Source organism: Brachionichthys hirsutus, unplaced genomic scaffold, assembly GCF_040956055.1.
Source record: "Brachionichthys hirsutus isolate HB-005 unplaced genomic scaffold, CSIRO-AGI_Bhir_v1 contig_808, whole genome shotgun sequence".
NCBI lineage: Eukaryota > Metazoa > Chordata > Actinopteri > Lophiiformes > Brachionichthyidae > Brachionichthys > Brachionichthys hirsutus.
This window is the reverse complement of record NW_027180556.1, coordinates 9,940-36,160: the sequence shown is the minus strand read 5'-3', so window position 1 is coordinate 36,160 and position 26,221 is coordinate 9,940. Positions and strand designations below refer to the sequence as shown.

At 41.0% G+C, this 26,221-nt stretch overlaps 2 protein-coding genes across 3 annotated transcripts; both read left to right on the top strand.

Moving 5' to 3' along the window:
• Positions 1–268: 268 nt before the first annotated feature.
• Positions 269–15,988, top strand: LOC137915944 (mu-type opioid receptor-like). The gene is made up of 6 exons (XM_068759067.1): positions 269–537; positions 13,669–14,018; positions 14,207–14,382; positions 15,009–15,187; positions 15,350–15,546; positions 15,849–15,988. Exons 1-6 carry the CDS (start codon positions 269–271, stop codon positions 15,986–15,988), a joined length of 1,311 nt encoding a protein of 436 aa, XP_068615168.1.
• A 3,536-nt stretch (positions 15,989–19,524) lies between these two features.
• On the top strand, positions 19,525–20,633 carry LOC137915943 (splicing factor 3B subunit 5). Of its 2 annotated transcripts, none has more exons than XM_068759065.1 (2): positions 19,525–19,598; positions 20,051–20,633. In XM_068759065.1, the coding sequence occupies exon 2, from the start codon at positions 20,077–20,079 to the stop codon at positions 20,335–20,337; it is 261 nt and encodes an 86-aa protein (XP_068615166.1). In that variant the 5' UTR covers positions 19,525–19,598; positions 20,051–20,076; the 3' UTR covers positions 20,338–20,633. The 2 variants fall into 2 exon arrangements, with proteins under 2 accessions (XP_068615166.1, XP_068615167.1); XM_068759066.1 differs by having other exon boundaries at positions 19,555–19,598; positions 20,054–20,633.
• Positions 20,634–26,221: the final 5,588 nt, after the last annotated feature.

Here is a 26,221-nt window from a genome sequence, read left to right as displayed (position 1 = left end):
TTCACGCCTTCTCTTCTGCTCCGTGCAGACTCGCTGTGCGCTTTGAGGGGTCCGTCAGTCCGGCCGCTCCTCCACGCGTGGCTACGTTCTCCATCTCCGTGAGAATTAACGACACCTGCGGGTCCGTCCCGCGCCTGAAACGCGGCACTTCTCCGATCACGGCGGCAGACGAGCACCCGGCGCGGGGCAGGGGGGCGGGAGCGAGATCGAGTCCGCAGAAGGGCAACCAAGTCGAGGCGAGAAACGCGCGCAGCACCGACCGAGGACGATGGAGAGCGCAAGAAACATCTCCGGCGCCACTTATCAGAACCAACTCCCCGAGCTTTACAGCAACGGCAGCTTCTGTCGGAACTTCACCGACGGCAGCAACACAACGAGCCTCGCGGAGACGCGCTGCGCGGCGGAGCGCGGACTGACCCGCAGCCCCAACGACGACACCAACCCCGTGATCATCGCCATCGTGATCACCGCGCTCTACTCCATAGTCTGCGTGGTGGGGCTCGTTGGAAACGTGCTGGTCATGTACATCATCGTCAGGTAAGACAATGAGAAGCCCCCCCCCCCCCCCCCCACGGAACACGCACAGGTGTGGATGCGCGCTTCCTCACAATCAGGCCTTTTGCGCTTTAATACTGTCATTATGTAACATGACCACGATAAAAGCAACCTGTTGCTGTGTGTATACACCACATTGCAGGTCAGGATGTGTGTGCGGGTGTGCGTGAGTGTTTATGCGGGCGGGGGAGCCCATGCGTGTGCGCTGCTGACAGGTCTGCCAGCTCTGTCTGTGGCCGTTCGTGCGTAAAGATGGTCCTCGACCTCTCAGGACCCTCCAGCACGTTGGAGACTTGAAGAATGTTTCCATCTTTCCCACCGCTTCGAAGACCCGAGCCTTTCATGCCACCTGCTTCTTAATCATCCTGTTAATAAAGGTATTAAACTTCATTTCAAACAAACGTCTCAACTTCAAATACTTCAAATAGGAAGAGCTTTTATTCTCTTCAATCGCCGGTCACAAGGTATTCATACATAAAGAAATGTTCACACATGAAAATGGTTATTTATTTGCTCTGACAGGCATTTGACACAAAATTCATTGCTGAGAGAGCGATAATGCGAAAATTTATTTAGGGAGAAAGAATTCATGATTAGGCTTACTATTTGAAATGGCACACGCTGAATGCTTCCCATTTTTACACATTGCTAATTTTATCCAAATATATACTCACTGTAGGAATTCATGGAAATCATATAAATGTCCCTTTGTGTTCATTTAGGGCATAATTACATCTAAAATGACCTGTTGCTTTAATTACATCAGCCCACCGGATTTAACTGGTGGCCTTTAATTACACATCAATGCTTGTTAAACGCTCCCAGGCTGATCCGAATGAGCCTCTTTGAGGTGAGACAGGTGCCTAGATCGGTGGACAGGCTGGAGGTCTGGAGGAGGAAAAAAGAATTGAGAGGAGAAATATGGATGGAGAGGCAGTTGAGAAGAAGGGAGATATAATTGAAGGGGATCCGCCTCCATTTTTCCGAGTTGTGATTACCTTGTTTTTGAACGATTGAAGAGTGGCTGAGCAGAGGATTTAAATTGCTTAACTTGCCAGATTAAATATAGCTTTACAATTGAAATGACATTAACGACCGATTTAAAAAGGTGATTGTTATTTTCTACCACCTGCAAATCTCCTTCCTCTTCTTCTGTTTCTAGGCAGCTGCAGCATGAAGTACATGCTCACTTTCCGGAAAGCACTTGTAATCCTTTTCATTCCGAGTGGATCATGTGTTTGTTTTTTACACACACACACACACACATATATATAAATACGCCAGACATGACATGTTTTAGGATTGCAATTGAAAAGGCATTTCATAATTAAGATGAGAAGAAGCTTTTATTGTCATTATATAATTTGTACAATGAAATTACAAGGTTAGAATGGAAAGTTAGTCCTGAGCACGCCGCCACTATGGGCCAACATAACCTAATAATACTAATACATGTTTTTCCAAAGGTGGGGGGTGGCGGTGGGGGGGGGGGGGGGGGGGGGGCAAAGTACCCAGAGAAAAACCATTCAGATGGAGAGCGTATGCAAACTCTACACAGAAAGTGCATGTTGAAAATGGGTATGAACCCATGACCTCCTTGCTGTGAGGCAACAGCACCAACCACTACGCCACCGTGCCTCCTAGTTGCTTACAATAAATGTGTGCTTAATGTGCTCAAGCTGCTGATTGTACGCTTTCCTCCTGATGACAAACACCAGATGTTAGTGGGGGTGGGTGGGTTGTAAGTTTATTGCTGCAGTCACCTGTCTTAACATCCACCTGTGAGGCTTAAGCACAGCCAGTACTTCCACACTTAGCTCCGTCCCAAGGTATTCGTCCAAGTTATAAATGAGTTCAAGCTGATTGGCCAAGGCTGTGATGAGTATCATTGTCAAAAACAGTCGATAGGAATCTCACACCTCTCTGGAGGATGAAGAACCCCGGTGAGTGTTGAACTCACTTTTGGGGCATCCATTTTAAGCATTTCAGGTACAAACCCAAGCCCGGCATGGCCTGCTGGTTCCGCACTACATCTTAATATGTAAGGTATATGTAACATGACAGGGTTCACCATAACCCAGAATGATGAAGTCAATTGGGTTATTGGGTTATTGATCACAGAATGGATGCAGAGTGTGGACCAAACGCTATGTATAGTGCACTTATTTAAAACCAGGCACAATCACGCTGCAAGCCCCCCCCACCCCCCTTGCCCGCCAACACATTTCCCTTTATCACTTCAGTTTTCCAATTAATGAAATGCTCTAAAGGCCGACTTTGCGACTGCAGCAACAGTGAAAATGCATTTACTCCACCAGTATCGCTGGCATTTCAATAGCAACAAAGGGAATGGAAAAGACAAAAGGACGCAAAGGCGTTTTTGAATTGGTTTTCATTCTTTTCCTTCATTTTGACGACCGGTTCTTCCTCTGCAGCTTTCTGCCAGGGATGCAAGAGAAGTAGTGATATTTCAGTTGGTGGCATGAAAGCCTGCATTACGTTTTCTATAGCAGCTTATCTACGGATGGCAAGTGCGAAGGTCGTGACTTTGGCTTTAACACGTTCTCTCGATGAGGTAATGAACTAGGCCTCATCCTGATGTTGTGAAGGAGCGTGCTTTTGGATGGAGATGTGCGGAGTTGAGGATCGCTGTGAGATTTATGGATCTCCTCAACATTTTGAGCTTGAAAGATGAGGCTTGAGGTAAAAGAAGGTAACTGTGAACCACAGTCCACCGGATTCTGTAACATTCATCCTCTTCTCTATCTTTCTGTTTCTCTTGGAGGTCTGGCCTTTCCTTTCGCTTCTGGTGGCTTCACAATAAACTGGCTAATGACACAGAGTGTTTTTTTTGCTGGCAAATGTATTGTAATGTATGTTTACATTGACTTCAACCCCCATTTCGCATTTGTGGTCTCGAATGCAGTTTTCTCAGCATAAATGGAGACAGAGACGGATAGGAAATGTTTGCCCTCATTGTCTGAGTAATGATAGCCCTCATGCCATAAAACGTTTCTCTCTCACTCTTTATCTCCCTGTCCTTTCCCTCATCTGTTTGCTCCCCACTTACATCCGCAAACTTCTTTCGAGCAAGCAAACACAACCAGAGGTCTGCACGCTCAATTGAAGAAAAATCAATTGCGGTTGTGTAGAAACTGCAGAGTTCCACGAGGAATATGCCATCAGCGGAGAGTGCTTCCTGTTACCATGGAAACACTGTGAGGTGTTTTGAGCTCTATGAGTGCAAAATGACTCCAACGTCTCCTCAAAGCCCTTCTAGATTGTCGGACGCTTTCCTTTGAGACCTTTGCTTCTGCTGGACTGGAGGCATGGAGTCGCTCTTGATTCTGTTGCTTCTTCACTCGAGCCAAGACATCCGCAACCCTTTCTCTTTTATGTCAGTGTAACGTCCAAACCTCACGTCTTTGCTGTTTATATTTAAGCCTGAAAGCCAGTCACATGAAGTATGGTGTTATGGTGGTGGTAAACACAATGTGGTTCACAAGACTAATGTTGTAGATCCTCACTAATGTGTCTCTCTAAAGAGTTCCTCACAACTGCGGCTCTCTGACATGACAAATAGTCTCGGGTCTGAGCTTCAAGCAACTAATGGCCAGACTGTTGAACTCCAGGTCAATGCTTGACAACAAAGCTTTACACAAAATCCATTATAGTGCTTGTGTTGATTGTAAAGGATCTAAAAAAGATGAGAATGTAGAGTCTGTCTTAAATCAACAGGGACATAACCTTTATGTAAAGGCTTGGAGGCATTGGGTGCTGTTTGTCGTATATTTTGTCTCTAGTGACTGACAGCAACGCCATTCGACATCACATATCGAAGCTTCATGATTGAGACGATTTCCTTATGTTATATATTACCTCGTGGTTTCTTTATGCTTCAAGACAACATTGCATTCATGATGGCATTCATACAATATGCCAAGCAATTTATTTTTTCACATTATGCAAAACACTGCAATCGCTCGACGAGACCGGGCAGAAAGAGACGAAGGAACCTGAGCAGCGATTTGTTCAGATTTACACGGGCACAGCTTCAGTGCAGAGTGCAAGCTAAACTGTGTTGCTCTCGCTAAGCTGCACCAACACGGAACCAAGTCCCTAAATGTTTAGCAGAACATGTGGACACTTTGAGTTTAAAATGATTATATTATCGATCTAAACAGTGAACCCTAACCTCAGATTCATACTCCGACGGCGCAGTGGCGATTCAATATTCTCGAGTCTCTTCGCCGCCTGCAAACGTTTGAGACCTTGCTCCCTGACCCTTTGTAACAGCTGTACAGCGCCAAACAAAGCGGCCTATTACTTGATTGAACGACAAACTGAACGCTCAATGATTGCACTTGGGAGTGAATTTCATAGTGCAATCACTTTGTTTGCTTTAGATTACTGACAAATATGCCCCGGGACAACATGAGTCACGAAGCTCTATTCAAATCCCAGCCTCAGTCAGTCGGGTTAATAAAGCTGCTTGTTGTTATTAGTGCATTTTTTTACCTCCTTAAAAATTTAAATTTCAAAAACTTGCGACGTCGCGTATCTGCACACAAACCGGTGGCACTGAGTCCAAGTTCCTTTCAAGAAGAGAATTACGAGATACGACTAAAGAGAGTTAATTAGGCTGTCGTTCCATTGTGTGCGCAGTGTTTGTGTGCGTCCGTGACTAATGAGCGCCTTAACATCACTGGACACAGCAGAAGAGTAAGAGCGCCATCGGTATTCAATGGGAGTTGTTCTGTTGAGCTCAGCGGACAGCAACCGCATGCAACACTTATGAGCTGCGGATTTAAGGGCGCAGAGGCCGCAGGCAGCGTCTGCAGGACGTCGACGACAGTGTTCCTGCACAACAAGCTGACGAACTTGTTTCCAAACCAGCCTCACCGTATGTCTCGATTTTCCCAATTTTCATGTTTCCTGAGATGGGAAAACCAATTGCGGGAGTGAATGACAATGAATTTTACACCCTTGAGCAGTGCATGATAGATCATGAGGTCATTTACTGTATGTCCTTATGGCCCAGATTGAATCATGCTAAGGGACGCTGCACCTCCGCTACTGATATTAACCTGCAGCTGGATGCTTTGGTGGTGTTTTAATCTGCTTCTGAAAGCCTTGCAGACCCTAAATAAGTGACTGCATTAGTTTCTCAATCGCTCGCTATGTTGAAAGCAGTGATATTTGACTTAACATTAAAATCAGACAGTAGACACCCACTACTACTACATAGATTGCTTATAAGTTCAAATGTCCAAGCTGCATAATACCAGCTGGTTGTGCCTGGCCCATCACAAATGAGGATGGAATCTTTCTTAATAGGAAGAAGGCGTATCTGGCGGGACAAATGAAACATGATGTCTCAGATTCATCTGGATCCGGGCTCGAAGACATCAATACCTCATCAAGTGATTTCCAGCACAGCGCTGCCAGCGGAGGAGAAGCACACCCACCCCAGCCTTCATAAAGAAGGAGGGGGCGGAGATTGTAGACACTTACAAGTTCCTAGGGGTGCAACTAAACGATAAATTGGACTGGACTGACAATATTGATACCCCCCCCCGACAGGAAAGGGCAGAGCAGGCTGTTCATCATATCCTTGAATACGTGCGTAGTGAAGCTAAAGGTTTCCTTCCGGTGTCGTCTTTTATTTTTGTGGTTTGTTGGGAAGGAGGGATCAGGAGCCGTGGCACAAACAAACTGAATATCCCAGCGAGGTAGGCCATGCAGTTCTATGACGGACCTGGAGGTGGATGATGTGGAGGCAGCAACAAACGAGAGGATGAGAGGAAAGCTGAAAGCTTTGGAGTACAGTCCCTCCCATCCGGTCTGTGTGGAGCTGAAACGACTCAGGAGCCGGTTCAAAAGCAGAATCATCCAGCCACAAGCCTCAAGGCGCCGGGGAGGCTCATTCATGCACAGCACAGCACCTCCCACTCTGATTAAGACTCCACACACCACTCTGTTATAAGGTGCATGTTAATAATATAGCATTGCACACTTGCAATGCGCATGCAAGTATTTTTTTTATCCCACATTGCACAGATCAGACAGTGAATTTAATGTTTATTCTTATTTTATCATCTTATCTTAGTGTGTCTCATCTTATAGTAACTTTTCTAACTATCTTAATATAACTTGTTTCAGATCTTTTATCCTGTTAAATACACTCCATATACACGCAGTTGTTCGGATGTCGTAGCTAGGGTCCTTGCTTTAAACTGGTTTCCCACAGTTGCAATCATCTTCTGGAGACATGAAATTTGGAACTGGTAATCCATCACTTGCTGCTGCACTGAAGTCTGAGGAAGAAAAAAACGTCCACTGCAAAATCTGAAAGTCACAAAAGAATCACACCACAGACGCATTGAAGGCTACATTTGAGAAAAACATTCCATGGATGGATGTTTTCCCTTTTCATGACTCACAGGTGTTATTAGAGGGTTGAGTTCCATCCTCATCAGTGACTGTAGATCAATATGTAAATCTACGAAGTTCCCACCCCAGTGGAGTTCGCCTTTGGGCATCAATTTGGGTATTGATATTCTTCCATCAATTCCAGTCAGGCCAATCGGGAGCATTCCACAATCTCACCTCTCATTGTTGAGTGATTATCGTATTAAATAACTGTCAATGTCCTTCAGCAAAGGTCAGAGTAGTGAAATTCTCACCATCCGGGTGCGTGCTTTGAATGGTGCGACAACAGTTTACATGTTAAAAAGGCATGTTCAAATATGCATCGTCTTTGAATCCTTTCTTTGTATTATCAGCGCAACTTGGGCAACAATTACCTAAACAGCATATTGTGATAGTACAATGTTAGAAAATGTGCATTCAGCACAACACAAAAAGTGATTTGCAGAGCCAGCTCAATTTGTGATGACCTGATCCCGCTCTGAACTTATCTTATCATATTAAAGCATGAAAATCACTACAATCTGTGCCGCTGTCTCTTTTCCAAATCTAAACTGAGAAAGCGAGAGACATGGGAAGGGATGAAGTACTGCATTTGAAAATAAATCAACACAATCCTGGTTTGAGGCTGACATTTTCTGTTTTTATGGATTTTTTTTGTGTGTGAAAAAGGCTTGACAACCAAACTATTGATTTGAATCATGAGAATGTCTGTACACAAATATCATCATACATCATACTGGACTGAAAATATATATACCAGTATATATATATAAATTGAGAAAGTCTTATTTTGCCTTAGCTTCTGCACTGATCCCTCCTGACATATTACCCAGCTTCAGTTTTTTCAGTTTGGATAACCCAAAGCTGAAAGCTGCAAATAGCTTCAAATTGATGTTAATACAAGTATAACAAGTACAATTTTCCAGATGGTGGTGGGCACTGGTGAAATGGCTCAAGCCTCTCCATTCGCCTCGCAATCTTCCCAATCCTTATTATTCCTGTGCAACACCTGTATTATATAGTGTGGAATACCGTAATCATATTTGTTCCCTCCTATAGTGTCTCAGTGCTCGATTAAGAGCCTGTCATGTCTGCTCCATCACTGCAGATTACAGTACAGTCAGATCGGTCCCCCCCCTCCTGCAGCATATTCTTAGCAGTGGCAATCTAATGACTACCATTTACTGAAATGATTTACAAGCGTTTAAAACCAATAATTAGGGAGAAATATGGTTTGCAAACATCTGCACCAATAAAGCAGAAAGTGTCCTCCGTCATGTAGACAGAAAATCATTTCTTTTATTGTCTCTGATAGCTCAAGCCTTTTCCTCTTATTGCTGAAAGAAGTCTGTCAGGAACTATTATATGACCAAAGGAAACATCTCCAGCGGTCAGTAACGCCCAGCGCACCCGAATCCGTCACGCTCGTCACGCTGTGCATGGACGATGTCATTGTTCAGAGTCACCGGCACAAGTGTGTGTTCACAAGAGCAGCCTCTTTTCTGCAGCCAGGACTTAATAGTTTATCTGCAGCAGCAGCAGCAGCACATGAATCATGCACGAAGCTGCATGCACACTGGCCAGCTTCTCCGGGTTGTGATGACCTGTGTTTAGTCTGCTGTTTAGCAACAGCTCCGAAAGTCATTCTGGTCTTGTCTAAACTGTTGACCATTCATTTTATTTGTTGAAATCTGACGATTTTTGTTGATGATGTTGATTCAGCAATCCCCCCCCCACCCTTCAAACATCCACACATAAATTCCTCTTGCTTTCACAGCAGCTTTAATTGTGAAGTTATTTTCTTTTTAGAATTGTTTATCAAAATTATTTGACCGATGTTCCCGCTGTGAGTTTCAACAGCCACTGTGTTCTTTCTTCTCATTTCACTCCACTGAATATTCTAAGAGCTCTTTTCTTTCAATCACTTTGCTTTGGCGTGTTTGCATCATCCTGTGAACAAAATTAAACACAACAGCAAAACAGCAAAACATTTTAATTTATCCCTAAAGATTCAACGTTCGCCTCTTGAGAGGAGTGTTGCCCCAGAATTACACATAAGTGGATTATATATCCAGTGGCCGATGTTGAACCCATCAGACAGCATTAGCTCAAGGGTGTGAGGGAATAAGTGAGCACAGGAAAACAGTCTAAATGTTTGGTGCGACCCCCACAGCAACAGAACGCATACACTCCACGTTCTACATGACAACATGCTGCAATGTCTGGCAAAAAGGGAATCAAAGGTTTCTCTTATTGCTGCCAGCTACTCAAAAGAAAAGGTCGCTACTGTTGTAAATGTAAATTATAATAATGAAGTTGTGTCGACATCATCGCACCTGTCACAAAGTTCTCTTCTGCTCCTTCACGGTTCAACAGTGAAACACGTTTAAGTCGCTGCATGCCATGTTCCATATTTATGAACTATTGATGTTCTGTCATCCAAATGCATTTTCTCTCTTGTGACTGTTCCCCATCGTCACCCGTGTGTGTTTGATTGAACAAGAAGGAAATTGGGCTCTGAAATTATCGTCTGGTTTGAATAATGAGGGCATCCTTTGTCACTGAAGGGCTGGGGCTGACCTCCTTCAGCCCAGCAGCGGCACATGCAACATTTACAGGTACCGGAGGAGAGTTTTTGAGTTTTAACATGTATGTGAATAATGTATGTCCGTTTTTGTGTTACTGCAGTTTCAGCAATAGATGAGACTTATTAGGAGTTCAGGCTATAGATGCCATACACATTTTTAATATAATGTAGGAGAAGGAGCCCAAACATTGTATTTTATCATGATTAAAAATTTGCCCAAAGGACTGCATTAAGCTCTAGTGAATATTTGCATATTAAAACAACCAATCCTCACACATCCTACCTGGGTAAGAGTATTTTTATGCAAATGAAGGCTATCAAATGAGAAAATTGGTTGTTCTAGCGACTATAATAATGTGTCTGAGAGGACAGCCTGTGAGATCCCATTGAAGTGTCTTGCTCTTTCAACTCAGAGCATGTGCGTTCACAATCTTTTTTTACAAATCTGTTTCCCATCAGTATTGTCACATGGTTGATTTACTTTCATTACCAGATTAGTATTTAGCTCGTTTAAGGAGAAATAAAGACAGATGAAACAGCAGGAAGGAAGAGACCTCACTTCCCAGGTGGGGAACATGATAATGGGTTGATGAAAGGATATGAATTAAACATGATTTCTCTGAAATGGCTGTTTTGGATAATTTGAAGATCCATTAGCGTGCATCAATCTGCGGCCTCTGTGCTTCAGTGGTCCATGAAAAGACCACAGTATTTCAGAGGCAGACTGAAGGATAACCGTTATTGAGCATTTTTCTATTCATGAAACGGCAAAATGAAGATTGACTATTACAAATTGTTTACTTTTGTCTGTTTATTTCTGTCTCTCTGCTGGTAGTTATAGGTTGAATATCTGCTGGAGACTTGTTTAATTATCAGTTATTCACTTTATGGGGGAAAAAACAAACACGTTTTTTCTGTTCTTTTTTTGTATTTCTAGTCAAAGGTTTCTTTCATAATGAAAACGAATGTGCATTTTCTCCATAATGATACTTGATTAGTATCATTGCTGATCTGTTTCATGCATTTACGGATTTACAAGTGACAATTTACTACAGCGATTATCCATGTAACTTGCTTTCTATTAAGCGCATGTAAATTCTTGCCAGTTAAAACAAGTATGGATATTTGGACAGGGAACAGATTTACAAAGTGGATGTTCTGATAACCAACAATAAGGACCTTTGAAAGAAACAGTCCGACAATAAGAAAGAAAGAAATATGAATAAAATACCTCCATTCTGGTAATGCATGATGGGATGAGGTCACTTAACTCCATGCAGCGTGCTGTTCATCAATAAGCCTGTCGTCTGCAGCCATGTTAACAACACTGACAAAGTCAATAAGGGGCTGCAGGTGATTACCTCCAGCTCCGCCACAGCAAAGACTCAGCAAAGGGTGACGGCTTTTACTTCATCGCGGGGCGCACTTCAGTCCCCGTGCAAATAAAGTCTGAAATAACAAAGACACTTAAGCCGTCGGTGTTAAATTCAATCAGAATTTAATCGGCAAACTGTCATCTCTGGTTGTTAAGCGGATTAGGGATTATTGAGGAGGGGACTAGAACAAAACCGAACTAAATTACCTCACAGGCATAGTAACAGTTGGGATTTAATAAGGTGAACAGCAGAAGATGTGATGTATCACTGTCACTTTAACCTCTTGCAAGCAGGTGTTACACAGCAGCAGCAAAATTAATTCCCTTCTCGAGGACCCGGCTTTGTTCAAACCGGACTAATTCATGTCATCACAACGCCACCTCGGCGTTAAGCCTATATAAAACTTCCAAAGGTTTTTCATTGCCTTGCAGCTGCCCGGTGGCAGGAAATAATCTGACACACCATGCCTTTGGAAGTTTGAGCAGGCCAACAGCTGCTGTTGGTATAGCTTGATGGAAAATCCCCGAAATTGAAAAGGACTTAAAATTAACAGTTCACGGTGGAATTCCAGTGCCTTTCGCACGAGCATCTCCCAAATTGCTTCATTATAGCTTTAGCTTCTGAGGTCATTTGCTCCATATCAATTCTATACTATGTGCCATTTTATAATAACCCTCAGACATAGACCTGATTGCAGCAATCAGCAGTAGAAGTGCTTCTTACATTGAACACAATGAGAAAACAAAGGCAGCTTGATTAACGTGACGTGATTCACTTTGAATGTGGAGATCTTCTCATGTGCCATGTGAATTATCATCACAATTCTTCTCATGAAGATTAGATGTTATCCATGAATTTGTGTTAAATCCCAAAAAAAGACTGTAAATGATTGTTATATTTATATTTCATTTGGGATTTTGTCCCTGTGTTGGGATGAATAACCCACAGGCAATATGCTTGACAATATATTTTGACTACAGTCCTAATGGAGCCATGTGCTTTCTTCTGCTTTCTATCAACACTTCTCTGTCCTCCACATCCTTTCCCATTAACACTGAAAAATATTGCTTGTGAGAACATTTTGTGATATCTATAAAAGGGACAGTCCTTGATCCTCGCTTGATCACCTTTCAGAACTACAACAGACTGGGAATCAGTTTTGCTGTCATCTATATTTTCTATTCTGCTTATTCTGCTGCTTATAATGAGAGTTTTCAGAAATGCATTTTGCTGCATGCAATTTGATGAGCCTTTCTGTTTCCACGTCGGCAGCAGCGCTTCTACCCAACACGTTTAGACTATAAATATTTTCTTGGCACTCTGCTTCTGTCCTTGTGCTGTCCCAGCGGTCCAGGAGCAAAGAGGACAATGTTCATTTACTTAAACCTTGTACTGTTGTTTATGAGCATGATGACTTATTGACTCAGATTTCCAGACCAGCTCCCAGGTGAATATTAAAGAGTGTTACAAAAAAAAGAAAAGAATGTACAGACAGTTTTAAATCAGAGATGATGTCACATTGCATTGACACAAAAGAAGAAAATCTGAATTCTTTTTTATTTTTTTGTCACGTTGTTTCTCGTAACACACTTAAGCCAAAAAAGTAACTGTGAGAATGTAATTGTGCCACATTTGCATATCAGTGTCTTTCATACCTCATAACCAAAATACAGCCCTGTTTTCTGCTTTGTAAAGTCAGTGGGGGTTTTTTAAGATGTTAATTCACCTTCATAAATAGAAGAGCTTTCTCAACCCATAATTGAAAAACCAATTAACCGGATCGTCAATCTAAAATATTCAGCAACTAACGAAATTACAATTCCATTATGTGGTGAGAGAGCGAGACTGATGTTTTTATGATGAAGTTTACAGTTTCAGTGGGAATGGCGCGACCCTTCTCCGAACTGTAGAATCAGAGCGTGGCCACAAAGACACACAGCCTGAGAAGAGCCATTAAACGGACTACTAATATGACTTACCGGTACACAATTACAAAAAGACTACAAGGAGAAATGACCTCAACAAGATAGAGGATTCAAATCTTGTAGCTATAGACTTTAAAAAAAAAAGAGTACAGGACAACTGCAAAGAGTGACAAAACTATTGTACAGGTAGTCGTTGACTACAACCACAATTGGTTCCGATGGATTGGTCATAGTTCAATTTGGTCGCAAATCCGGCCATGTTAAATTACCCTAAAGATATTATGCTGTGTCATGATACTGTAAATGAGGAGACTAGAGAGACAAAGAAGACACAATTTCCTCTCGGCAGACATCGTGGGTGAGACCGCAGAAACTGTCGAACACTCGATTCGCTCGCTTTCCGGTATGTCGTAAAAACGCGACTTAAACAGACAAAAAAACAACAGACCAATGTGGTCGTAAGTCGCATAGGTCGTAAGTCAACGACCCCCTTAAAACGGGTTAGCGCCCCTGAATGTGGTTGTTCTTGGGTTCTTTCTACTGTATAATAACACTGAGGGGTCTGGTCTTTATCAGGGGAAATAATCATCTTCTTCTTTTGGCTTGTCCCATCAGGGGCCGCCACTGCAAATCAACCTTCTCCACTTCACCCTGTCCTTTGCATCATCCTCCCCAGCACCACCCACTCTCATGTCCTCCCTCACTACATCCATGTATCTTCTCCTAAGGGGAAATAAAAATAATAATAATAATATATAATATACAATTCCAAAAATCCTTGCTTTCTGTGCAGATACACTAAAATGAAGACGGCCACAAACATCTACATCTTCAACTTGGCTTTGGCTGACGCTCTGGTCACCAGCACGCTACCCTTCCAGAGCGTCAACTACCTTATGGGGACCTGGCCCTTTGGGGAGGTGCTGTGCAAGATGGCGATGTCCATCGACTACTACAACATGTTCACCTCCATCTTCACGCTCACGACCATGAGCGTTGACCGCTACGTTGCCGTGTGCCACCCAGTCAAAGCTCTGGACTTCAGGACGCCGCACAATGCCAAGATAGTCAACGTCTGCAACTGGATACTCTCATCCGCCATCGGCCTCCCCGTCATGTTCATGGCCTCCACCACCGTTACACGTATGCACGCTCACACAGGCGTAACGTCATTCCTACAGATGCTTTTGCTATGTGTGCAGGAAGTGTGTTTGTGTCTGACCTTTAGAATTAAGGACAACATTAACATTAACAGATAAAGATTAGCTTTTTTTAGAATAGTGAATGTTTGTGTGAACACGTGTGTGTGTGTGTGTCCTCATTCTGCATAGCCAACAGCAACATTGACTGCAAGCTGATTTTCCCCCACCCATCCTGGTACTGGGACACCCTTCTGAAGATCTGCGTGTTCATCTTTGCCTTCATCATGCCCGTCCTCATCATCACCGTCTGCTATGGCCTCATGATCCTGAGGCTGAAGAGTGTGCGCATGCTGTCAGGCTCCCAGGTGACGACAAATCTGTTTGTTTGTTTGTTTGTTTATAAAACATGAACCAAGGTGAGAAATAATCAGGTGCTTTTGTGAAATCTGTTATCGACTGTGTGGCTGTTAATTAAAAGATTTACTGATTGTTTTTTTGTTCAGAGCAATGAAGCAAAGTGCAAAGTATCAAATTTTCTCAACAGTAAACAATAAAAAAATGATGCTGTGGTTCAGTTTCCATGAATTGCTCTAGATGGTGAAATGATTCAGACGCCACTTTGACAATAGTATTTATTGAGTTAGTATTAGAGAACACTAAACACTGGCTGCAGGGCTTGGACACATTCTGGAGAGGGCAGAGTTACCGAGGATGAAATAGGAAAATTAGTGAAAGATGAATTGTTCCTATTCCATTCCTTTTAATGTCCCTCCCTCTACGCGCCCTGCCTTATCCATCCTTATGCTTTCTTTTATCGTCAAGTTTTTCCTTGAACCTATCCTTATGTCCTCTTTATTTATCCATCCATCCATCTGTCCTTCATCCATCATCATTATCTTCCCCACCTCACCTTCACCTGCTGTCCTATTTGTGTGGTCTTCCCCGAAACTCACCCTGTACTCCTTTTATCCCAACACACACACATATACAGGAGAAGGACAGGAACCTGCGTCGGATCACCCGTATGGTCCTGGTAGTGGTTGCCGTCTTCATCGTATGCTGGACACCCATCCACATCTTTGTCATCATCACAGCGCTGATTGATCTTCCCAGCTCCACAATTCAGACTATCACCTGGCACTTCTGCATCGCCCTGGGCTACACCAACAGGTACGCTTCGGCCGTCGCACAAGTGGATGACCTGCCGTAGATAACATGAATCTTATCATAAGAAAAAATATGCGTTTAACAGGAAAGACTGAGATATCGTGTTGTTATTGATTACGTCAATTTGATAAACTGTGACCTTTTTTTTTTTTTTGCCCTTTGCAGTAGTCTGAACCCGGTTCTTTATGGCTACCTGGATGAGAACTTCAAACGTTGTTTCCGTGAGTTCTGTAGCACGAGTCCCTCGGTTTTGGAGATGCAGAACTCGTCCCGAACCGGAGCTACTAGCCGCAAGCTCCCACAGCGCGAACACAACAGCCCAAACACAAGGGGAAGGTCCAATCAACAGGTACATGTCGTCGGTTGGAAATCATTGCAGCACGCAATCGAAATTTGAAGAAATAAGATGTAAAATAATGAGAAGCATGTTTTTTTTGTATATTGAAGATATCACTCTTTCACACTTGCACCAGGATACCAAGACAAATTCCTTGCAGGTATAAGTGTACTTGGCAAAAATCCCCTTCTGAGTATTATCAGTATTCTCACTGATCTCTCAGCAAGCTCTCTGATCAAATTCTAACTTTCATTTTAAGTGTAATCACATGTAAGGTTTAAAAACTGCATGCAGCCTGATCTACAGTAACATACTTTACGTCTGCAGGTATGACTAGCCTTGGAGGGGTCATCGGTGGACTCTCGCTGTTGTGGCAGCGTTGCCAACGAGGATCCCAACTCAGAGATCACGCAGGTCACCACGGGACTTTGACCGCTCCCATGCAACCGAACCCGAACCTGGACTGAGCTGCAGTGGTACAGTCCACTTCAATGATGCTTCACTGCAGCATTTCATCAGGGCGGGCCCGTTACTATTTGCATGGTCGGGACTTCTTTCTCATCCCAAATGGCACACAGTAATGAGTCTGAGTAAACTAAAAAGAAAACCAAGCGTCAAAACCATGAAGACAGAGTACTAAATAACCATTCATGCAGCTTCACCAAATTGTGATCTACTGGATCCAGTGTCATTAATCCATTGATGTTTTGAGTATGTACAACAAAGACGGACAGAGTTAGATGGATTTATGAATGGCAATTAAACAAGGCAAGATACGAGGCTGCCTGGTTGATCTGCCTTACTGTGTATAGATTTAAAAAATCAATCAATCAATAAATACTTCTATGTATGCAGATTTATTGTGACATGATTTATATTTTTCTTCTAATGCTTAGTTTTTCAAGTGTTTGAATGTGTGAAGAAAAACAATTCCTCTCCTCTCCTCTTCTCTCCACTACTCATCTCTTGCTTCTGAATAAAAAGAAGGAAGGCCAGTTTTTTTTTTATCCTACCGGGGTTTGGGCTGAAAAGCGAACTCTCTAAATCAGCAAAGAAGATCAGTTTGTGCAGCACACAGACATTTTTGTGACATCACCTGGTCGCTGTGAGATAACTTGCTCCACATATTGACGTTAAATAAATTTACTTGTGAGTGAAGCAGGAATCTACATTATTGCTGAACTGACTGTGCTTAAGTGTTGTTCTTTGTGCTATACCTGCTTGTGTTTGCTTCAAACATGCTGTAAATACGAACATGATTGTATTTATCAAAGTAAAGTATTGTTTTTTCTTTTTTTAAATCAAAAGCTTTTGTATCTTGAATCTGTGTTGTTAACAGAAGAGATATATAATCATAAAACTGTGTACAAAATGTCTCCAGTTATTACCTTAGAACTTTATAAACTGTGATTTTGACTTAAAAACATATATATATATATATATATTTCAATGTCATGCTGTACATATAACAGAATGTTTGCAATCACTGGTTTCATTAACTCATTAAAGAATATAGTCTATCATACATTTGTTATTTACAAAATATTGTTTACTTACACTATTTAGAACAAATACTAGAATAAAATCTGTGATCAAATTGTCACTTTTTTATGCTGTGTATTGCATTTTTTTGCACAAGAAAAAATAAAAAGGAGAAAAAAGGTGTGTAGGATAAATATTATCACCTAACAATAAAACTCCTGGATTACGATCTCCGCACTCAGACTTTCTCTGAGATGTATCATCCAACATTCAAGAAAAAAGAAGTTCAGCAGCTAAATGAGATCATAAGCTATTTTTTCCACAATAAAATAAAACACTGTGTGACAGAGGAGGAGATGTAATGTGTGTAATGGATGTAATGGAGTTTTCAGTAGGTGACATCTGGTCCATCCTACAGGACATAGGGTATACTGGTTAAAGTAAAATAAATTTGATGACCTGAACTCCTGTCTCCATTGTTTGCTTGCTTACATAACTTAGGAGTCAATTATGTTTTAGCTTCTGCTTTATTCTGTTCTTGAAATGGCATTTCTTGTAACCTAACTTACACATGAAGATTTCTGCAGGACTCTGTAACGATATACTGTATATAATTTTACTGCTAATCAGTGCAAATGAAATAAAATGTTCCTCTGAATCTCACTGAATGCCTCATTTTTATTTAATAATAATACAATTTAACCTAAATGTTATTGTCTTTTCTACAAATGCAAAATCTCCCATTTCCACTGAGCGATGAGGAAAAATCACCTGGAATAAAAATGAATTATGAAGGGAAAAGTATCTCATAAGGAGACAGGCCATGGCTGAAATCCAGCAACTGGCAGTATGAGGAAAGAGCTTTTATTACCATCAGTCACTTACTACATCCTAGAACTATAACTTATTACCAAATGATTGCAGTAGTGTAAAACCTGCTTCTTGTTGTGACGGAAGTGACCTCAATATTTATCGATCACAAGATGCTGAATCAGCTCAGTGTGTGCAGTCCATTTTTATTTAGTTGTGAAATAAATGTCAGAGCAGAAATTGTGACTGCACTCACCCAGCAACCAACCATCGAACCAGCATGCACAACATCAGGACTCTGGAACAAGTGTTTAACAAGATTAATGTTTGCCATGTCTCCAGCAACTCCCGTGAGCCGCAAAGCAGAAAAGTGGTAGAAGATGAATGAATGAATGAATGTCTCGGAACACCAAAATGATTTTTTTCCCCTTGCCATTTAATCATTTTTCAGAGTATTGGATTGGATTGCCAAGAGTGCAGTGAAATAAACTTTAATTCAAAAAGCGAGGGCGTAAGAGTCTAAGAGGAACAAACCAACAAGTCCAGTAAAGCGGCTGCTGCCCACTTTAACACTCTGCCTGCCAGTGAACCAGCCATTCAGCAAAAGCTGGCAAGCCTGACAGCTGGATAACGGCCTGTCTCCTTGGTCCGTCGATCGACCAACCATCGCTGTAAAAAGTCTGCGGGGTGTAGTTTGTTTTTACTTCTTCTCTCTATCTACCTCAGACACTTGGCGGTTGGCAATGGGCTCCGTCTTAAGCAGCCAGTCTAAATCACTGAAAATATTGCTGACTCCATTTTTTACTAGGCTATCACTCTGCAGGACTATGAGGCACAGGAGCCATCCAGTCAGGCAATAATCCCATCCATCCAGTTGATTTCATTACCCTTTCCTCCAGCTAGTGCTTTGCTTTGCAGTTCTCAGGTCTGTTCGCTAGAAGAATGGCAATCAGTTTGATTATTACCCCCATGTGCCCATTATTTTAGTATATAGCGCTGTTAAAAAATAAATAAATCTACATCTACCTGCTTGATGGTAGCATGCAAAAACAAGAAAAGACAGGACAGGAAAAGTGTGTTTGCTGAATATCCGGCCTGCTCTCGGACAGACATGAACATACGGTAAATTCGCATGATTCTGCACGACTGCTCTTCCAAAATATCACTAAATATTCCGTTCGTGACTTGGCTTGTGAAAACAGTTTCTTAATGGTAACTTAGACTTTGTTTTAAGGAGAGGCAGGATCACAAATTTGGCCTTGTGTTTTGATAGGTATGAAAGCTTATTCTTCAATTCAAATTCTAATTTGGAGGAGTAGTCTCATAAAATTGATTAATGCGACTAACTTCCATCTGCACGGTTCTTGGGAAGAAGTGATCATCTTCATGGAGACAAAATCAAAGAAGATCCTCCTTGAGAGGATCAAGTCAGTTGCTTTATGGGAATCAATGAAACCTGTCAAGTGTCTCTGTAATATTTGAACAAAATCACACTTGACTTGCATCTTAACTACAGACAGCTTTAAGAGTGCAATAATATTTTTTTCCCTCTTCCACCATCAATGTTTTGTCTGTTTTTCTATTAAATCTCGCACTGTTGTTACGTCTGTATCAAATAAGCGTGTTAATTTGGGGGTGGGAACTTATTCCAACCCTTGTTCCTCCACGGTTCCATTTACAGCGGGAACTAACCGGAAGTCATTGCTCCATTGCATTCCGGCGGGCCGCCAGCGCGTCTCCGTAATATTAGCTTTTGTCATCTTTGAACTGTTTTCATTTCATCGAGTGAGTATCTTTTTTATTCTGGACGTTGTTTTATCGCATCGAGTATTTCATTCAAACAGCGCCTTAAATTTCGGTTAGAAGACTTTTTGAGGGTGAACACCCGCTAGCATGCTAGCATGCGTAAAGTTATTGAAAGCAACGAACGTTAGCATGCTAGTTATTAGCTATTCGTGTTTTATAAAAGTGCTAGAAAGCAATTCGAAGCTCGCGAGTTATTACTTTTATGACTATATCAATTACGTAAGCGGTTCAAGTAGAGACAGGAATTACTCTTACAATGATAAATTCATACATATTCCTCGTGTACTACGCATACTGTACTAGTAATATTTGACGAACAGTCCGCATCACTTTTTTTTTTTACTTTTAGTAAGTCATCTATTTGTCTCTGTCTCTGTGTGAATGTATGCATTTGTAGTATATCTGACTCTTTTTTTCTCTCTCCTGTTCAGAAGCTGTCAGACTCATCTAAGCAAGAATGACGGACAGATATAACATCCACAGTCAACTAGAGCATCTTCAGTCCAAGTACATCGGCACGGGACATGCTGACACCAGCAAATGGGAATGGCTCGTCAACCAGCACAGAGACTCTTACTGCTCCTACATGGGACATTTTGACCTTCTCAATTACTTCTCTGTTTCCGAGAACGAGAGCAAAGCACGGGTCCGCTTCAACCTGATGGAGAAGATGCTTCAACCATGCGGACCGCCAGGTGACAAACCTGATGATCCTTAGCCAACACTGGACCGAGCAGAAGATGTTTTTTGATACCGTTTTGACATTCAGCTTAATTTTTTGCCACACACTGAATGTTATTCTCTTTTTTTTATTATAATAAAGTTAGAAAGGTTTTGTGTGTCTCTTCCAACAGTTAATGGATTGTCTGCTTACGCAAGAAGATCCGAACATTATCCAGAAGATTATAGAAAGCAGCACAGTAGTATCTATCGCCTGTCATGTGTTTGTATTCATTCTGTCTTCTTTGTTAAATTCTCTTTTTCTGTTTTGATTAAAAAGTGTTGTCATCTTAACTTTTGCATCATTGCCATTTTTTTAATTGATGGTTAATGGGTCGGATTTGTAATATTTATTCCGCTCCAAGTTAATCAATGTTTTACTGTAAAAAATGAGGCAGTACCCAGATTGCATAGAGATGGGTGGTAATTCAGACTTAGACTAAGGCTAAGACTTTTTTATTCTGTCATTTAAAACATTCACCATACGGTGCACATCGTAAATGAAATTCCGATGCAGTGGCTATACAAAGAGCAGACAGTAGTTCAGCATGTGGGTCAGATGCCTTGGGCCTCTTTAATGCTACAGGAGAGATTTCCAGCAGTCTTGCTAATGCTCAACTTTTCCCTCATTAGTTTTCATCAGTGAGACAGTTCAAGGTCTTTGCTATGTTTAAAAGCAAAACATATTTTGTGCTTATGAAATATAATGGAAAGAAAATGACCGAGAAAAAAGCAACCCTTACATATTTGGACACATCCATTACGCCCACATCCTCTATAAAAGGGTGCAGGCTCAATCTGGACGAGGCCGAGTAGATCAGATTAAACTCAGATACTTTAATGGTCTTTGCTTAGAAACCTCTAAAGCCGGCGCATCTCTGATGCAAACATGAGGTCAGAAGAAAATGGAAAAACTGGAAAAGTAAAAATAAAATAAAAAAATCAAAATAAGCATTTGTAAGAAACAATTTCTGAGCAAACATGGGTCCTAATTGATTACATTGAAGGTCATGGCACATGTTTTTATCAATGATGTGCAGTAATGACACAAATCATTTAGTTCAATCTAGAAAACAGAACATTAATACCCTCCAAAGGAAAGATAAAGGTACTCAGTTATATGAATATAATTATTGCACAGTTTCACCTGTAAATTTCTGTTCTTTGGGTGTGCAGCTTCAACTTGTCCACTTGATTTGAGAGAGTAGTCTAGCTTCTAGAAATAGCGGCAATTTAAATCTACCATAAATATTAAAATAATCATTCCTGGGGTGATTTGCGTGTCTTTGATGAGTGGAAGTTTAATATACCAGTTGAGATGAAAAATATGTAGAACAAACTGACAAAGGTGCAAGCTGAAGTGCTCCTGTTTGAAGTGCTTCAGGAACAGAGATGTGCGCTTCCATTTCATGACCTCAGGTGATTTGCTGAAGCATACCGCCAGCCAGAATCACTCGCATAAATATTTTGTTGGAGGATACTAATGACTCATTTTTTGGATGGACAGAGAAGTCAGCGGGCTCAAAAGGAAGCTCTCGTGTTGCACCGTGTCACTTCTGGGTGTGTGCGCCTTGAGGGTTTCTTAGCGGGTAAGTCCTCGCCATCTGTTCTCGCTGTGAGAGTCGTGCTGATGGGGCTGCCTAGTCAGCTGCGACAGCAACGTGAGGTCTGTTGGTGTGCTATCGCTCTCTCACGTTCTCTCTCTTACACACACACACACACACATGCAAAAATTGTATGACTTGTCTCTGAGACAGGAAACATAAACAGACATCTGCTGCTCGGTTTTCAGCAACATCAGAGTGGAGGCACTGTCCTTTTGTGACGGTAATCAGGCCTGTAGGCGGGTTTATTTTGATTAAAGGTCTTCAACTTGAACACTCACTTTGCAGGTGAAGCACTTTAGTGTACATTTTCTCTTTCCCGAGAGAGAAAATAGGAAAAAAACTAAAACCGTTAAACCAACAGACAGAACAAAGAGAAAGACAACACTTTTCATAATAGGTGTAAATACTGCGTCCTGCCCGCACACACACACACACACCATGAATACGTTTACAATGCGGGGATATAAAAAATGCATTGCACCTCCTGCATCTGCAGTAAAAACTAATTACGTAGGTTCAGGAAATGTTTCATCATGAATAAAACAAGGAGAATAAAGATATTCATTTTCCATGAGGACCCCCGTAGTCAAGGAAAAGGCCCTTATATTGCTGCATTAAAGTATTTCATCTGTACATGCATACGCAGAAAGTCCGTAACCCCTTGTCTCATGCTGGGATAGAACCAGTGAAATATATCAACATTTCAGTCACACCACTGCAGGTCAGAGAATATCATTTAGGGCCAGAGGGAAATATCTCAGCTGAATTTTATCTAGCTGTTGGATGGATCGCCATGAATGAATTGTCATGATGACGTTCTTTGTCACTGACTTTTCCTCCGGCGATGGCGACACCACGACGGCTTTGCTTTTGGTTTCGAGTGAAATATCTCTACACCCGTTTGGATGTGCCGCAGACAATGAATCTGTCTTTTGTGTTTAGAACTACAATAACATGACGAACTGTGATGCTGAACATTGTCCTTGCTTAATGTCAGGACATTTGATTGATTTCTTGTTTTACGTTTCCATTGTAGCATTTATTCGGGCTCTGGTAACAATGACTAACTCATAAAAACAACACTTTAAATTATATATATATATATTCAGTCAATAACACCATTCCCATTGAGTATTTCTAAGGCTTAAATTTGTTTTAGTTATTATAATGTAATTAATAACAATCCGGAACTGTTTTTTCCCCTCACCTCACTTTGTTTTTATAATATCCAGAGGAAACCAAACAGAAATTACAGATAAATGATCCTTTTGATTTTTGACGAGGCCCCGTCTCTGTTTTTTCTGAACATTGCACAGGAAGCGTCCATCGACTCGATGAAACCTCGCATGGAGCATCATTATCGCTTCACACCCTCGACCATCCCGGATCCTGCAGCGTTTAGATAGTTGAGGCAATTATTTTTGCTTCACTTGAGCCCATGAAAGCTCCAGTCCAGATAAAATGGAAGCTGCACAGGCATTAGTGTATATTTGTGTTTTTAAATGGTGCCTGACACTTTGAATGGTGTCTCTTAATAGCCACTTTATTTTTCTGGTTCATGCCGATGCGAGCATCTTGTTTGGCCAATAGTTTGTGTCTTCTCTCTCCTCTGATTACATAGGAGCTCAGCCCAATGATGAAGAGGTCCAGGAAGCTCGTTCTCCATCCTCGAATATGAGCGCACACAATCTAATTATCCTTACCCTTCTCTGTCACCCACTTGTTTTATCCTTCTGCCACAACCTTTCCTCCACCTCAACCACTAAACCCAATCCCTCGCTCTAAATCTCACAACCTACTAATTTTCCCCAAATATTCTGTTCCTTCGTTTCTGTACTGAAAACCTCTAAGAGGAAACACTCTGTTGATTCACTGCAAGTCTGGCTCCATATGCTTACCGGTATGTATACAACACACACCCTTTGTTCACTGCATAAAAGACAACGGCACATTAATCAAATTAATTACACTGTCATCCTCAACAATTTTTCAAATTAAAATACTGTACCAAGAAGAAGATGAGAAAAGCTTATGTAAATGATTTCCTCTGTTCCGGCTCTCCTTCATTTGCCCTGCTCCCACCCCCAATTTAGAGAGAGAGAGAGAGAGGCATAATTGGTGCTAATCACTACGTGTTTGCGTTTCCTGATAGTCTTTACATTTCTTAACTGTCCTTGTAACATCCGTGGAAATTTACGGAAGATCTGGCGCCATCTTTTATTAGTCCAGGAAATCTACATGGAATAATGTAAAGCACTTAGAAATAAGAGATGACTGAAACCAATCTTCTTTCTGCTCTTTTTGTTTCATGTCCTTGAATAATGAATAAGTTCATGTGGCTTTTGATGAGTCTGAAATCAATTTCCTAAAGTTGCCTCTGAGATTCACGGCCAGCAAGAATAAACTGATAAAGAAAAGGCATTGAAGCCATTTTTAGTCCAACTGTCGCTGAGCATCTGTTGTTTGCTTTCTTTTTTTACACACAGTTTTGCTCATACGGTACATATGTTTTCACTAAAATGACTAAAGAAAGAAAATCAGCCACAGAGTGGATATAAAACAAAATCATTTGGACTCTTTTATAACTGTTTTCTGGGATTATGGCATCATCCTGTGACCACACAGATCAATCCTGTGTCAGATGTACAGGAAAGTTGTTCCCTATGAAATGTCCAGATAAAGACAGACTAGAAATTAAAGCCAGATGGTTTAAAGATAAAGGCTTGAATCAAGTTTCAAACACAACTGTAATTTTGGAGTAATACCTTTTGAAATTGGTACTTGAAGTTGAGATATTGGTCAAAAATGAAATGTAGGCTTTATCACACCCTTTAAACGTTGTGTTTTTCCCTTCACATTTTGCTATCAGCAGATTTAAGGTGCATGTTGTGTAGTTTTTTTGTAGATTGAACAACAACTCTGACTCCTCCACACTCCAGTTGTTTATTCGACTTAATTATGAATTAAAACATGTATTTATTAATCAGTTGTAGTGCAGACCTGCACTCCCACTGTCAACACAATTTAATTTTTTTTTAAACACCCCAGTCCTTCCTGACAAGATTTCTGTCTTTTCATGAGGTCTGGTGTAGTTTATAAAGCTGTAAGACAACATAAAGACACTTAATGTACTTTAACACCAATTCTAACTACTTACATTTAGATGCATCCATAACTGGTGTATAATCAGCTCATGAATGACTGACATCACTGTTCTCACATCATCCAAACGGTATTTATTAACCAGATGATTCGCAGAAAGCTTTAAACCATTTGTAAATATATTCAAAGCGTATTTATTTATTTACATCTGACAAACGCCCTGTATTACAAATCATTCATGTTTATTCAGCAGTTGTGGACGCTACACATAAATCATGAACAATGAGACCTGCAGTAATCATTTGGGCCACTAGGCGGCAACATGAACGTATTGAGGACTCAACGCTATTCAGAACCCTTGAAGTTGATTTGGCCATTTTGGCCTGCTGTTCTGTAGCAACAATAATTTGAGCTGTGTTTCTGTCCATCTTCCTAACAAATGAATAATTTAAGATAGACTGGGTTGAAATAAATATTAGAAATGTATCTGCATTAATTTAATATATTGTTTAAGAGGCACATGTTTCATGTTTGGATGAAAGCTGTAAACAAGGTAAGAATTTTGTATCTACAATAGGATTTCATAAAAAAAAATGTAATTCTTGCTTCATAGAAACTACCTTTGACACTAGATGTTGACTTAAAGTTTTATGAGATTACACACACTTATACTGTGCCAAACTAATGGAGTTAAAATTAACATTTGATTTATTTTTTCTAAATGATAATGGTTCAAGTTGTTTTTTGGTCCAGAAAGTAATATGAATTTAAACTTAGTCACTATCCCTGAAATGTCTGCTGCTGTATATCTGCATACGTGGCAGTGGAACAGAAAATGAAATAATCACATAGCAATTTATATCTGCCGATATAATAATATGTCACCCACACCTAGAAACAAGGTAGACTTGACATGACAGTTATTTAATGTAGTGTGCTTGATATTTCTAAAAAACAACAACACTTGAATTGATGTGAACAGCTAATAACAATATAATTATCTGAAGATAATAATAAAAAAGAACTGAAATCAGAACTTAAAACTTCACATGAAAGTTCTGGTGTAAATCATACTGTAGTATAACCGATTTCATTGTATGCACATGCTTGATATACAGTCTGTACAAAATAAGGAATATATAACAACATACATTAACATCTTTGAATACTGTT

Coding starts and splice junctions, on each gene's coding strand:
- LOC137915943 (XM_068759065.1), top strand. CDS start 20,077: ATGACGGACAGATATAACATCCACAGTCAACTAGAGCATCTTCAGTCC.
- LOC137915944 (XM_068759067.1), top strand. CDS start 269: ATGGAGAGCGCAAGAAACATCTCCGGCGCCACTTATCAGAACCAACTC. Junction 14,383..15,008: donor GCATGCTGTCAGGCTCCCAG/GTGACGACAAAT, acceptor ACACATATACAG/GAGAAGGACAGGAACCTGCG. Junction 15,188..15,349: donor GCCCTGGGCTACACCAACAG/GTACGCTTCGGC, acceptor TGCCCTTTGCAG/TAGTCTGAACCCGGTTCTTT.